We start from the raw sequence: 13,224 nt of genomic DNA on the forward strand, positions 1-13,224 counted from the left end.
AAATCAACCCTAACAAGAGTAGCTTTCTGCTCTTTCTAGTGAGTTGTAATCAGAGAAATGTCTGACGAGCACCAGAGCCAGCTCAACAGAAGCAGCAAGAGTGTGTGGCTGGAAAAACACCTCTTTCTGGTGGTGGCAGTGAGCTGTAGGAACGTGCCCTTAGACTCTGTAGATGGACAGGCTTTCCTATATGTCCCTGGAATACAATTACTCCTTCTCCTCTCAGGCCCAAAACCACTTGGGTTCCCTAGCCAGCTATTTTAGTGTTTGTACTTGGGCTCTGCTAAGGCACATCTGACACTCTAAAAGTTTGAATTTGTGTCACTGTAGCACAGAAAAATATTGACTATCAGAATGAACAACCTCATTTTCTTCAGCTTTGTATGTATTTTCAGCCAGAATAAATATACTACACTTACATTTTCCTGATCCAGACTTCTCACTTTAAGATAACGGAAAACCAGGAATTCATGGTTTGTACCCCAACTATTTCACAATGAATAAAGAGAGCATTATAACAGTATTTGCTCACCCGAGAACCACAAACATTCCCTACTTCTTGTTTTAAAGACTACAATCGTTTTTAAAATGATCTTGCCATAACCCATCGCTTGTTAATGGTTACATGCATGGTCCTTATCTGAATATTTTTCCAGGCAAAACTTCACATTTAGACTCTAAAACTAGTAAGCACGACGTCATTAACATCATACTAATAATACTAGACATACTAATGTTGCTATTATCACACTGTATGTATAGCTCTTAACTAAATGCATAATGTTGTAGAGCTGTTAACTAAACATTGGATATCTGTTTCCTGAATACAGGCTTGCTTTATGTAACATTTTAAGAATAAAATGGAAGAACGTAGCTAGATCATGTAGGAATAGAAGCGCAAGAAAGTGTCTGCACATTACTAGCATCAATCTACTCAGACAACTATTTAAGACTGTGTGAGAAGTGGCTGCACTGTTAAGAAAGTAACAAGTGAAAACGGTGCCTTGTTGAGATTCATGCTTGGCTAGTTTCTCCTTGTAATCAAACCCCACAGCAGATGGGTCCTGCCTTTCTGTCTGTACACCAAATTTCCCTCCGAAACCACTCTTATAGTCTGAAAAAGCCACATGTAATAAGTTAAAATGAAGGGAGGAAAATAAAGAAGTTTAGTCAGAAACACTAAAAATAATTTTTGCGGTATTTCTCAATTACCAATAATTTTGGATGATGGAAAAAAAAATCTCAATACACTTTTGTAAGAGTAAATTCAAAAGAAGTTTCCACTCGAGATTAAGAAGAGGTCAACATGATTTATCAGACCTAAGAACACCATTCTGAAGTCACAGAAAAAAGCACTTCTCAACATTTTTCATACATACTGCATAATGCACTCGCATTTGATCAACATTATGAACACAAACACACACATAGCATGTTCACCAAAACTACACATAAAAGGATACAAGAGAATAAAATGAGCTTCCTCCATCAGCGTGGTTAATGTTTGTACATTACAGATCTGACTTTTAAAAAGCTGTTAAGATAGGGTCCAGAGACTACCTTTCAGATATTCCTACACAGCATTGTTTAAAGGGCGAAGGAATATTCCTGCTGCTGCACAGCTTGAGGAAAAAAAAGCTCTCAGCTAAGAGCTATGACCATTCCCTACCGCTGCCTTAGAACAGCCATTTTAATATATGGTATAAAATGAGAGCACAAAAAAAAGGGCTTCAGGTAATCCTCTCACAACAAATCTGCTGGAGCATACAACAGAACAATATTCTGAGGATCGCTTTTAATTTCTTTAATTTAAAAAAAAAATAATAATTAATTAAATTTCTTTAAGTTAAGAGTGGTGACAGGCAGAGGGCTTGGGAGCAATCGTTATTTTGCAACTTTTCTTCTGGGTACCAGTATTTCGTAGGAATAGGTACCTCATGGGCAATGAGAAAGGACAGCATCAGATATTAGATTTCCCCTGCATGAAAATAGGGGTATACATAACAGAAACCAGAAAAGGGAGATTATTTGTGGAAAGTACAAAGAAATTGCTAATTTGTGGTTTGCACAACTCAACTGAAAAAGGAAAAAAGTAATCCAGGCTACCTGCAGACTCATAAAGCTTCTCCATGGAGAACTACTCGCTACGTCTTAACTTTCAGGGACTCGGTATCAGATGCGCTAAACCTGCTTTGCAGACACCAGTACAACCAATACACAGCAACCGTCCAAACACAGAAAAAGGAGATTCCTGTCAGCTACTGTAAGGCTGTGGCCAACGATACCGGGGGAGGAGGGTTCACACAGGGAAGAGAAACGTCAAAATGAGGGAAGTCAGAAAGACTGGCAAAGAACTGTGAACTGATATACCTTTCTGGGATTCATGCAGCTGCACTTTCTCCTGGTGATCCCAGCCAAGCGCGCATTTGTCTTGTCTGTCTGTCTGCACTCCAAACTTGCCTCCAAACCCCTTTACATAATCTGTATGCATGAAGTTTCAGAAAACATTATTGCAGTTTATGACTGTAAACAGTATTTAATAAAAAAAACAGTAACATGTTATGGGATAAGCTGCCCTGTCATTAATGATACTATCTTTCACTCTTTTTTCCCCCAGCTACACTACCTCAACAGAGGGGAAGGATACCCATTCAGTAACTCTAGGATCACGATGCAAGGAAGCACCACAAATCCAGTGAAGATTACAGCATACAAACTCGATAATATTTTGAGATTTGAAGAATCTGATGCACTTTTCACCTAAAGCCATAATACACACACATATATATATGCGCAACGTAGGTATATAAATAATGAAGGGCTTGATGTTGTCTCTGAATACCATAGATCTGTGCAATTACACATTTATTTCAATAACATCCATAAAGATATAAGGTCCTTTGGAAATCAGATTGTGAAACTCAGGGACAGTTTACAATGCCTTCCTTTTCATTTAAGGGAAACAAAAATCTGCATACACAAAGGGCAAACGCACATTTACCCCCCCAAAAAAAACCCAAACAAAATATTTTTTCCCAGGCTTAAAAGGCTGATTGATTTGAACTAGTATTTTTAAATAAAATAATAAAAACCTTTCTGTGATTCATGTTTTTCCGTTTTGCCTTGATATTCAAAGCCAACAGCACTTTTGTCCACTTTGTCCTTGTCAACACCATATTTACCACCAAAGCCCTTGGAATAATCTAGAGATAAGAGTGAAGAATTTTGTTTGTAAGTGTTCAATAACAAAATATTGCCTTGAAAAATTGTGATAATCAGACCTGGTAACATTACATTACGTATTAAAAGAAGCACTGACATCCCCACTGAATCTTGATTCCAGACACAGAAGTCATAAATTCTTCAGAATACATTCTCTCAGGATAGAAAATAAAATAGCATTATATGTAGTTCAACTGCTGGGCGATATCAGCAATTCTGCTACTTGACTCCTTGATAAAATTCTTGAGACACTTAGAGCAAAGCGAACTTCAAAAACCATGTCAGCAACAGCCTGGATGCTTTTAAACAAACACCCCCTTCTTCTCTCTAGCATTTCTAGAGTGCAAACATTTCTTTGAGATAAACCGAAAACAGATGGCAAAAATGTCAAAATTTTTCAATAAAATGGTCGATTTTTGATCAAATATGCCTGGAAACCTGATTAGCAGCACAATATTAACTCTAAACATTACTAACTCTGATAAATGTTTTAATCTACAAACAGCTGATTCTTTTAGAAACGCTTGTCTGCTGTGGTTAAACTGCTACTGTCTCAGTACTTTAATCTACAGCTTTTCAAAAGAAGTTGCAAAAAACCTCCAGACAAACCTATGTGCCCTGCTACCAAAGTAATGGCAGTTGGATCATCACTTAAAACCAGTCAGAACCTATGTTTTAGGTTTCTTTTTCAGAAGTTCAAGTTTTCAGCAACATAACTTTTATTCAGTGTTAACTTTCAGCAGGTTAGGAGTGCGACAGATGTAAAAAATTAGTATTTTACAACACTGCCTATCATGAATGCCTACTACATCAGAGTATGAGCCTACCGACACGTGTGTCTACTCACCCTTCTGTGACTCGTGTTTCTCAGTTTTACCCTGGTAATCAAACCCCACTGCACTCTTGTCCACTCTGTCAGCCTGTACTCCGTATTTTCCACCAAAACCACTTGAGTAGTCTGCATTGAGAGTAAAGCACAATAAAAATGAAATTAAGAACCCTTTAATAGAAGCATCATATCCTAGCAATTGAGGGGGGAAAAAAGTTATTTCAGAACTGAAATATCACTCTTTAGCACGCAAAATAAGTTTAACTTTAAACACAGAAAATAAGATGGGCAACAGTCCTATAGTTTATGATGGTTCCTCTTAAATCTACTCCCTATTTCCACTAGGATGCAATACAGCAAAGAACAACTCCCAGTCTTTCTAAAATGTCCTTGAACCTCACTTCTAAAAAAAAAGTAAGACTTATGATGACAGGCTAGTTCCTTGTCTTAAAACCTCATAAACTCATGCAATTGCTTTGAAATTCATTTTTTCCATCTTCTCTTCTACCCAAACCCCTCAACATTTGATTCACTGAGAACATCATGTTGAGGCCTCACTAAACAAGGTCTTTTACAAACAGTAAAAGAATAGAGATCTATTCTCCTATTTATAAAAAACATGTGTCTACAGAGGCGACCACCTCACCACTTTACCTTTTTGGGAGGCATGCTTCTCAGTTTTCCCCTGATATTCAAACCCAACAGCTGACTGGAAGAGAAAAATGCATGTGTGACAAAGAGTTAAATATTAGTAGAAAAACCGCGTGCACTTCAGTGGACAAACAGCACAGAAAGTTCCTGTGTCTTTCCATACTGCTCTGACCTTGTTGATCTGGAGCATAAATACCTACTTAACTTATAGGCCATATTCATTTACATGATAATTTAGGACATGTATTCATGGCAAGGGTTTTTGTCACCCCTTGCCAAAGCAAACTGTACTAGCAACATACTCTAGTCTTGCCAGGTTCAGCAATTCAGTACAATAGGAATTCAGCATTTCCATGCAGGGGTTGTTAAACACTCTTGGAACGGGATGCCAATTATCCTGCCCAGTAGCTCATGTTGCAGTACAGGACAAACCATCCCCAAATCCCTCCTCCTTCTGTAGCATTCACGCTCATTTTATCCTCATCAAAGAACACAGCCTGGCTAAAAGGCATATTTTAACATCTCTTTTCAGTTTTCGTTTCAACTCATCTCAATTTCACATAAGGGCTTTTTTACGTTTTCCTTTAAACAGAAATTTATCTCCCTAACAGTCAGTGTTAGTTTACTGCTAAACTTTGAATACAGCAGGAAGAGCTGACCACACCAGCATTTTAAGGTATCGGAATTTTTCAGCTGTACGTACAAAATGATAAACACAACCACACTGAGTAGCTGCAGTACGAGATGAGATTGCTTACCTGGTCAACTCTATCGGTTTGTACTCCAAACTTGCCACCAAACCCTTTCACCGAATCCACTTGGGAGCAATGCTTAGAAAGCTTGGATTGATATTCATGTCCAACAGCTGACTAAAAGAAATTGGAAAGTTCAAAAACAGGCAGCAGTTCTATACAATTCTGTATGTAAGAGAAAACACTGCACCAAGTAACTTCAGGATAAGCTTCGTTACAAAGATGCATCACTGCCACTCTTCCCGTTGAAAATAACTTCCCTGGAAACGGCTACTCACTTGAGAAGTCTTGCACAAGACTGTCACCGTGCTACCAATACAGCCTAGGCAAGGGAAGTGCCAAGAAAGAGCCTGACAGCAATGGCTGTATTTTATGAAGACTGTCTTACACTCTGGATTTTTACTTCAAAACCACAGGAATGAAAACAAGAAAGATACAGATGGAATCTTGATGGTGTTCATGCAGAATTTAAAATAAGGATTAGTTCCAGATAAAATACACAGCCTTGTATTTAGGCACATAGCTACAGTTCTGTTTTAGCTGATATTAGACTGCAAGCAAATACAACTACAGCTAGGTTTTTCACTGACATTCTTGTAGGGAGGCACTCTGATCTTCTGCATAAATCAAAATTAGGCATCTTCTCTCTATACCTTCTCCTCACTTGCAAAATGGCATGGCAACATGAAGCGGTGCATCCACACCAAGACAGAGCTCTCCGTGCTAAAGGCATCCCAGCCCCGCAGTCTCCCATTTGAGCCTGTCCCTGGAACTCGAGCTGAACACAGCAAGCCGAGGCGCAGTTACTGCGACTGGCTTCAGGTAAGACACAAGGATATGCGATTACACACCTGAAAGTATATCCAGACAGCGTTTGATAGTGTTACGTTAATCTAGTGCTAGGATACCCTCCTAGATCCTGGAATCGATGCTAGAGCCTAGCACCTTGAGGGGTGCCACATAACATAGCCAAAAAATGTTTTTTCTTGTCCAGTGCCAAAACTGAGCGCTGGCCAGAGCAACTTGCAATTTGCCACTTTGAGTCTGTTGCTCAAATGCATACAAATCCTGTCAGAGGCAGAAAGAGAAGACCTCATAACCTGCTGCACACAGCCGTGTCCGGAGTGAGAGGCTGCTCCCTGCGACAGGCACCTCTCCTGGCTCAACACCACCACCCGCCCCGTGCAGCACCACCGCAGGTCCCAGCACCGGTCCCCGTGCACGGGGCAGTCGGCATCTGGGGCTGCAGCAGAGCACCCTCCAAGCAGCTGCCCCAAGCTCTGACCTTTAAGGAACGAGAAACTGCTTATCTTGTACCCGTATCAGACAGCTGGACCAAGGTGAATTAATTTGAGGACACAAGGTGTCTAGAAACGTAAGTAACTTGGCTTTTACAGTATTTGCTGCTTTTTTTTTTTTTTTTTCTTAACACGGGTGCTGGGGTGGAACATTCCCAGCACTTAGGAAAGCGAAACGTTACCGCACGTAATGGTTGAAGTAATTGCCAGGTAACAGAACAAGGATGTCAGTAATAGGACACCACCTCAACTTATAAGCGATATAAAAGCTCCTTTCTTTTCCTGACTGAAACAGTCATATTCTTGTTCATTTTGCAGGTGTTCTGTAGTACAGTAACTGTTAAATGTGACAGAAAAGGCTCCCACCTCCCTTTCTTCTTCCCATTACATTTATGGAAGACGTGAAGCTCTGAAAATCCCAGGTTTTATGTGGTTTTACATGGTCCCTCTTTTGTTATACCAATTGAGGTAGGTAAGGTTTAAGCACGTTGTTTTCTTTACGCGGTACCAGAACTTTCTGCATTTCATCAAATACCAAGCACTACAACATACCCCTTTTTAGAAAAGACTTAGAAAAAGATTTTTCCTGGAAATCTGTATTTCAGAGTAAATCGCCCTCATAACTCCTCAGCACAATACTCTGCTACAATTTAAAGCAGTTATGGAGGCCTGGCGTATAGAACGATGTAACTGTTCATTTTAAGTCAGCATCAAGGTTTTGTCCTAAACGCAGCAAAAACCTGCCCCATCGACAACACGGCACTGTAACGCTCATTTACCTCCGGTGAGTCAAGCCTCAATACTAGCACACCTGCACAGAGCCACAGATACCTGTGAAGGAGAGCTCTCAATGATTAGGTTTCAGAACTACAGTTACAAGGAAGAAAGCTTTATTAAAAAAATAAGTTATGAACGTCTCCTGCCACCAATATCACTCAGATGGGCACGACCATCACGTTTTTGCTGATGATTAATTCTGGCCTACAGGAAACAGCACTCGCTTTTGTTTCTTTCTTTTTTCCCATGGACACAGGTGAGGGATAAACCACTGACACCAGAGAGCTACGCAGCTGCGGAACAGGCCTAATGGTTGAATCTGCTCAGCAATTCCTTTCCTAGATTCAAAGGTTAGGTTAGCCTATTTCAAAAGCCCATTGAGAATTATACAGCAATTTACTCTGGAATACAGGAATCCAGCAAAAAATTAAGGCTGTCAAATTACCAGAAACCCAGAAAGTAAATAAAGTAAGAAAATAAAATCATTCTTATTCAGGAAACAGTTTGGCTCTTATTTTAACAGAGTACACGGAAGAAACTAGCCAGAAGTTGATATGCCTGTCTAATTATCACATGGCTAATGGAATTACCTTAAGAATCATCACTACTTTTGTTAATAGAGCGTAACTTAAAACAGCCATCAAGTCCTTATGTAAAACATTACCATTTGACTGAAGTACAATGATTTTTTAAATACTTGGATTACTTGTCACTGTTCACAGTTTGCCACTGTTTAAGAGAGCTGCCCTCTAACTTAGAAGAAGCAGCACACAGCACATCCTTTTCTTGGTTCTTTGGCAACCTCTATATGCATAGAAGAGCTGGCACAGCATTGAAATAAAAAAAATACTGGATTTATTCATGCATGAAGTACTTCCTTAATTGAGAAATGTACTTTCAGAAACTTGAATCTTGACTCCAGGGGAATCCACCCAGGACATAAGCAAGTCGACTTGCTCTAAAGACAGAGCATGCATCAAACAAAAACATGTGGGGCCATTGCACAGCCCAGAAGTTCTCCTCATCATTCACAGATTCCTAATTTGCCACCTGAAATACTTGCTCCTGATGCTTCAAGTGCTTTAGTTCACCACTTTCTGTAGGAGCATCTTGATTTAATCAGGGAACAGAGCATGATGGCCTGACAGATTTGGGTAGCAGTGGTTACAAGTGTTCTTGTTAGAGCACTGTAAGAGCGATGCTTCTGCCCTCAAAATGAGCCACTGCTGTACACAGCTTATGACATGATCTGAGCTTCTACATCTCCAAACCTAGCAAAGTTGGAACAACTTTGCACCTTCAACAAGCTTAACCCACATAAATAATTGTGCTGGCCACTGGCAAGGCAAGGCAAGGCTTATAATATCATCCCAGGGAAGCATTCATACTTACTTTATCCATGCGATCTTGTTCAACGCCAAATTTCCCTCCATAGCCATGGGAAGCTTTTGGTCCTGTTTCAAGCTCCTTCTCTTTGAGGTTCTGGTGTTCCTGGAATACGTTCTCTCTCAGCTGATGAATACTTTAAAGACAGATAATTAAGCAGCAAGTTTTACTAACAAAGTTTGAGAAGATAACTTCAAAAAGATGCAAAATAAAAAGATGATAAAAATATCATCTTAATTAAAAGTTGGACAACTTGTATTTTTCAAGCCCTTTCCATTTTTTCAGTGCACAGAGCACTTCATCGTATTCTGAGAAACAGAATTTATTCCACTGCAAAACATTGTCTGAAAAAAAAAAAACCCACCACCAAACCCAAAATGAAAGCGTTGGTTTTAAGACTAACATGGAAGGGTATTTTGCTATTTGAACAATCAATTACCTAGAATTTATATGTGCGTGAAATGTATTTTCTTCTCATATCCTAATTTAAATTCTTTCCGATGCTTTTTATTTAGATGGCAACTTTTCAGAATAGGGATCATCTCTTATCATACGGTCCCTATGGTAACGGGACTCTAATTCTAACTGAGCATTTTGGATGCAACTGTAACGCAAAATAAGGATGCAAGGAGACATGCACCTCCTCTCCCCAGGTGTTCCCTTGCAATATGCAGGAACTGAACTTACGGTAGTGCAGGCTACATACAAGAAGGACAAACCAAGATGGTCATCTGTACCTTAAAACACTTCCCACCTGAGTTTAAAGCTTCCTCGGGCGTAATTCAGCCAGTAGGCGTCCCCACTGCACTCCAAATAGGGCAGAATAAAATTGATCCCTGAAGTAAGCCACATAGTTCAGTCTCTCTCCGTTTGCAACACTGATGACATTTATTCTTAGCTTTATACCACGAGGGTTGATGCCCCAGAAATACACAAGCAAAACCAAAATGAACATCACAATCACAGATTTCCTAAAACTGCTTTAAAGTTAAGTCTTAGACACTTTTCGTAAGAAATACAAGATTCAGAAGATGGATCATTTCTGTCTCACACAGCCCTCTGTAATGCATTCATTTGCTTTTCTGCCAGAGGGCTCAATTTGTTACTTTGCCAGAATTTTTATGAGTTTGGTAGCAGTTTTCTAAACAAAGCCTAAGAATTAAGGGACCAAATGCATCCTTAAAGTACCAAATTGGAGCTGCTCAGATCACCCAACACAAACTTCTCCCCTGGCCGTATCGGCTCTTGCACCAAAACAGAACAAAGAAGCTTTCCAGACACAAAGAGGCAGGAAAAATAACATTTCTACTTACAAAGAAAGATTTAAGAGTCCCTACGCCATATTTCTGATCTTAATTTCAGATCTGAAGATACTGACATATTTGAAAGACCAGCAATCTGGCAAATAATCAATCTTCTATGGAGACTCTTCTTTTAATTATGAAGACACAAGTAACTGAGAACATGAGTTGGTTATTAAAAGTCGCCTAGGATTGTGACTATTAATAAATTTAAAAAGAGAGCTGCTTTACTTGATGTGCTCTTGATGGCCGGATCCTTTCACAGTTTTAGCTCCCCAGCGCTGTTCTTTCTCACTCACATCATTCTGCGAAGGACACACATAAAAAGAGTTAAAAACCCAAAGACATTACTAGTTATCTGCACTTTAGAGTTGACAGCAAAAGCCTTCAGCCATCGGCGAGGTCAGAAGAGTTAAAAAAGCAGTTAAGACCACGTTCACTTCTCTTCTGCTGTGAGCCCTGTGCTTTGTCCACTGCTGAAATGCAGGGAGCAACACAGTCAGCCCCAAGAAGCTGCTGCTTCTTGACGCAGAACTCTTCCGTACAGACTTCCCTGCAGCACCCAGCCAAGACAAGGTAATTTTGTTAATCACTCACAGGCACAACCCCCTAATTCTCCCTCCTTCCAGGAACACACTCCTGTCAGTTTATTTTGTGGAGACATAGCCTCCGCCCTGAAGAATTACTCGTTAACGTGTTACATAACACACTTCTGCTGAGTCGACAAAATTCGAAAGCCGTACCACAAAATCAGGATCCGTCTCCCAGTCATCGGCTCCGTCATCCTGATTGACAGAAATGGTGTGGCCTGCAGTAGCCTTCCACATCTGCAACACCATCAGAAGAAGCACTGTCACACTCCAGTTACATGGCAACTCATTGTACATTATGTATAAGCCGATGGAGACGCAAACCAAAATTCCCAATAAAGTATGTTATTTAACCACATAAACAGAAGCTATATTTGCAGGGAAAGCAGATTTGACCGTTGGCTCTCAGGCTGCCTTCTCAAGCTGGTCTGAAAACCCCTTTTAGTTTTCCTATTGGCCCTGCAAAAAGGTTAGGAGCAATCGCTGACACGATTTCAAAGCGAACAAGGAAGTCTTTCCTTGCCCAAATTAAAATGCGTCTTTTCTTCATTCACTGCACTGAAAGGCTTCTCTTCAAACAGGTCTCCAAACCAACATCCACTTCTGAAGACTGCTGCTAATCCTAGATCCCGGGCATACATTTAAGGCATAAGAATAGTTGGGTTTTTCCCCCAGCCATTAGCAATCATGAGCATGATATTGTTCATTAGGCGGTATAATCTACGTTTCCTCTGTTGTGCAATGAGTTTCAGCGTTATGAAAGAAATCCAAACAACTGTAAGAATTTGCATGCAATCTAGACATTAGTCCACCTGCCTGCAACAACGGAGTACCAGAGTTACTGCGTTTCTCAGCTAATCCCTTGTGAAATACATACACAAACTCAAGCGTCTTATCTGACTTTCAGGAGAAACAGAGGGCGAGTGCTGGAGTACTGACAGCAGGAAGCAAAACTCATAAAAAGGCAAGCAATAACATCTAGAAACAACATCCAACGCTTTTAAGCGGCTAATGATTTTGGGCATCTCACTTCGTGGAAACCTTATCCCCTGAGGAGTATCAAGTTGGACACTTTTAATTAACACTTTGAAATGTGACTAGTGAGCAGAATACCTGACCGGCCTGGTGCTAGTGGCTGGATTTTATACCCTTTATTCTAGGTAAATCAAAACAAATAAATTCTAAAAAGCAAAGCAAAAACAACAAAAAAAGCTTTCTGTTCTCCCAGCTTTTTCAGGTACATGAGTCACAGGAAGGATTTCTTTTCTTCATCACTAGAGTTCAGTTCTTTAACATACCATCGTCCTGTCCACTTGCCTTTATCTTTCTAATTAAGAATAGATTATAAGGATGATTATCACGATCTACTTCATTCACAGAAGCATAATTCAGTAGGTGGACTGAAAACTCCTTTTTAATCGCATAACTAATAATCCATAGCCAAAGTGCACAGGCAAAAAAACCACCGCTTGCTCTACAGCCTGACAGAATGAGCTGATGAGCCAGTTTTATGGAGCATTTCAGAAATTTCAGGACTGGTAACAAGAATGAGAGCAACTGAAAAACTGATAGTCAAACACCAAGGTAGCAAATGACAGAGTAGCCTAGAAGGAGGGTGCAAGAGCAGAGCAGATGACGTCCTGACAAAGGAACAGTACATTTCCCCTTATGCTTCTTCAGGTCTCCCATCTCCAAATTCCTATGGTAATTAAGGAACTAGCATTTATTATATTACTTAATATCCAGAAAACTTGGGAGACGACATGTTTATAATACAAACCTTTAGAAGACTGGGATTTTATCATTCTCCTTAGAATATCCTGTCTAAAGCCTCCTCTCACGCGATCATGTCTCAGGTTCTCCTACTCTCTAGTTTGCCACGTGGCCTTCGCTAAAATCAAATCTCTCACCAAAAAAAAAGTGTTGGAAAGCGGAACCGAACCAGGTCAATAATGAAACTCAACGTGGGGTCCAAGTTCTAACTTTGTAACCAAACACAAACCTATGGTCGCTCCTAAGAGGGATGGCTTGTATCCCTCCCTCCGTGCTCCACCACGCTGGTACGCTGTGCAAGTCGTTTAGAAATGGAATTCAGGTGACAAGAGCTTAAGTGGGGGTACATACCAGAGTGGTTACTCTATTATTTCGTGCAACACACAACTTTTTTCCCCAAATAGGTGGTTCAAGCATTCACTTGATTGTTTTGTGTTGCTTTGTGCATTCAACTGTGCTTGGGCATTTAAAAGAACAAAAGCTAGATCCTTAAGTCTAGATTTCTTTGCTTCCTCCTCAAACTCTCACAAACAATAACGAAGGAAAGAAGGATTTCACGTGCACACCCTTACAAAATCCAGAATCCACCACGTTTCTTCCTAAATTACGCACATAAACGCCAACATTTTTCCACACCTCAACCCT

General features: G+C 40.1%; 1 protein-coding gene across 2 annotated transcripts in view; it reads right to left on the minus strand.

Moving 5' to 3' along the window:
* Positions 1 to 13,224, minus strand: part of CTTN (cortactin) — a 28,289-nt gene that overhangs the window by 13,690 nt on the left and 1,375 nt on the right. Inside the window, exons 2-10 of one of the 2 annotated variants that reach the window (XM_076343779.1) lie at positions 10,960 to 11,043; positions 10,448 to 10,521; positions 8,922 to 9,051; positions 5,461 to 5,571; positions 4,706 to 4,760; positions 4,070 to 4,180; positions 3,093 to 3,203; positions 2,371 to 2,481; positions 1,004 to 1,114 (exon numbers count right to left, since the gene is read on the minus strand). In XM_076343779.1, the coding sequence (XP_076199894.1) occupies positions 1,004 to 1,114; positions 2,371 to 2,481; positions 3,093 to 3,203; positions 4,070 to 4,180; positions 4,706 to 4,760; positions 5,461 to 5,571; positions 8,922 to 9,051; positions 10,448 to 10,521; positions 10,960 to 11,043 (898 nt within the window). The remainder of the gene's footprint in view (positions 1 to 1,003; positions 1,115 to 2,370; positions 2,482 to 3,092; positions 3,204 to 4,069; positions 4,181 to 4,705; positions 4,761 to 5,460; positions 5,572 to 8,921; positions 9,052 to 10,447; positions 10,522 to 10,959; positions 11,044 to 13,224) is intronic. The other variant, XM_076343780.1, reaches the window with a different exon arrangement.

The sequence above is a fragment of the Aptenodytes patagonicus genome, chromosome 7 (assembly GCF_965638725.1).
Source record: "Aptenodytes patagonicus chromosome 7, bAptPat1.pri.cur, whole genome shotgun sequence".
Taxonomy (NCBI): Eukaryota; Metazoa; Chordata; class Aves; order Sphenisciformes; family Spheniscidae; genus Aptenodytes; species Aptenodytes patagonicus.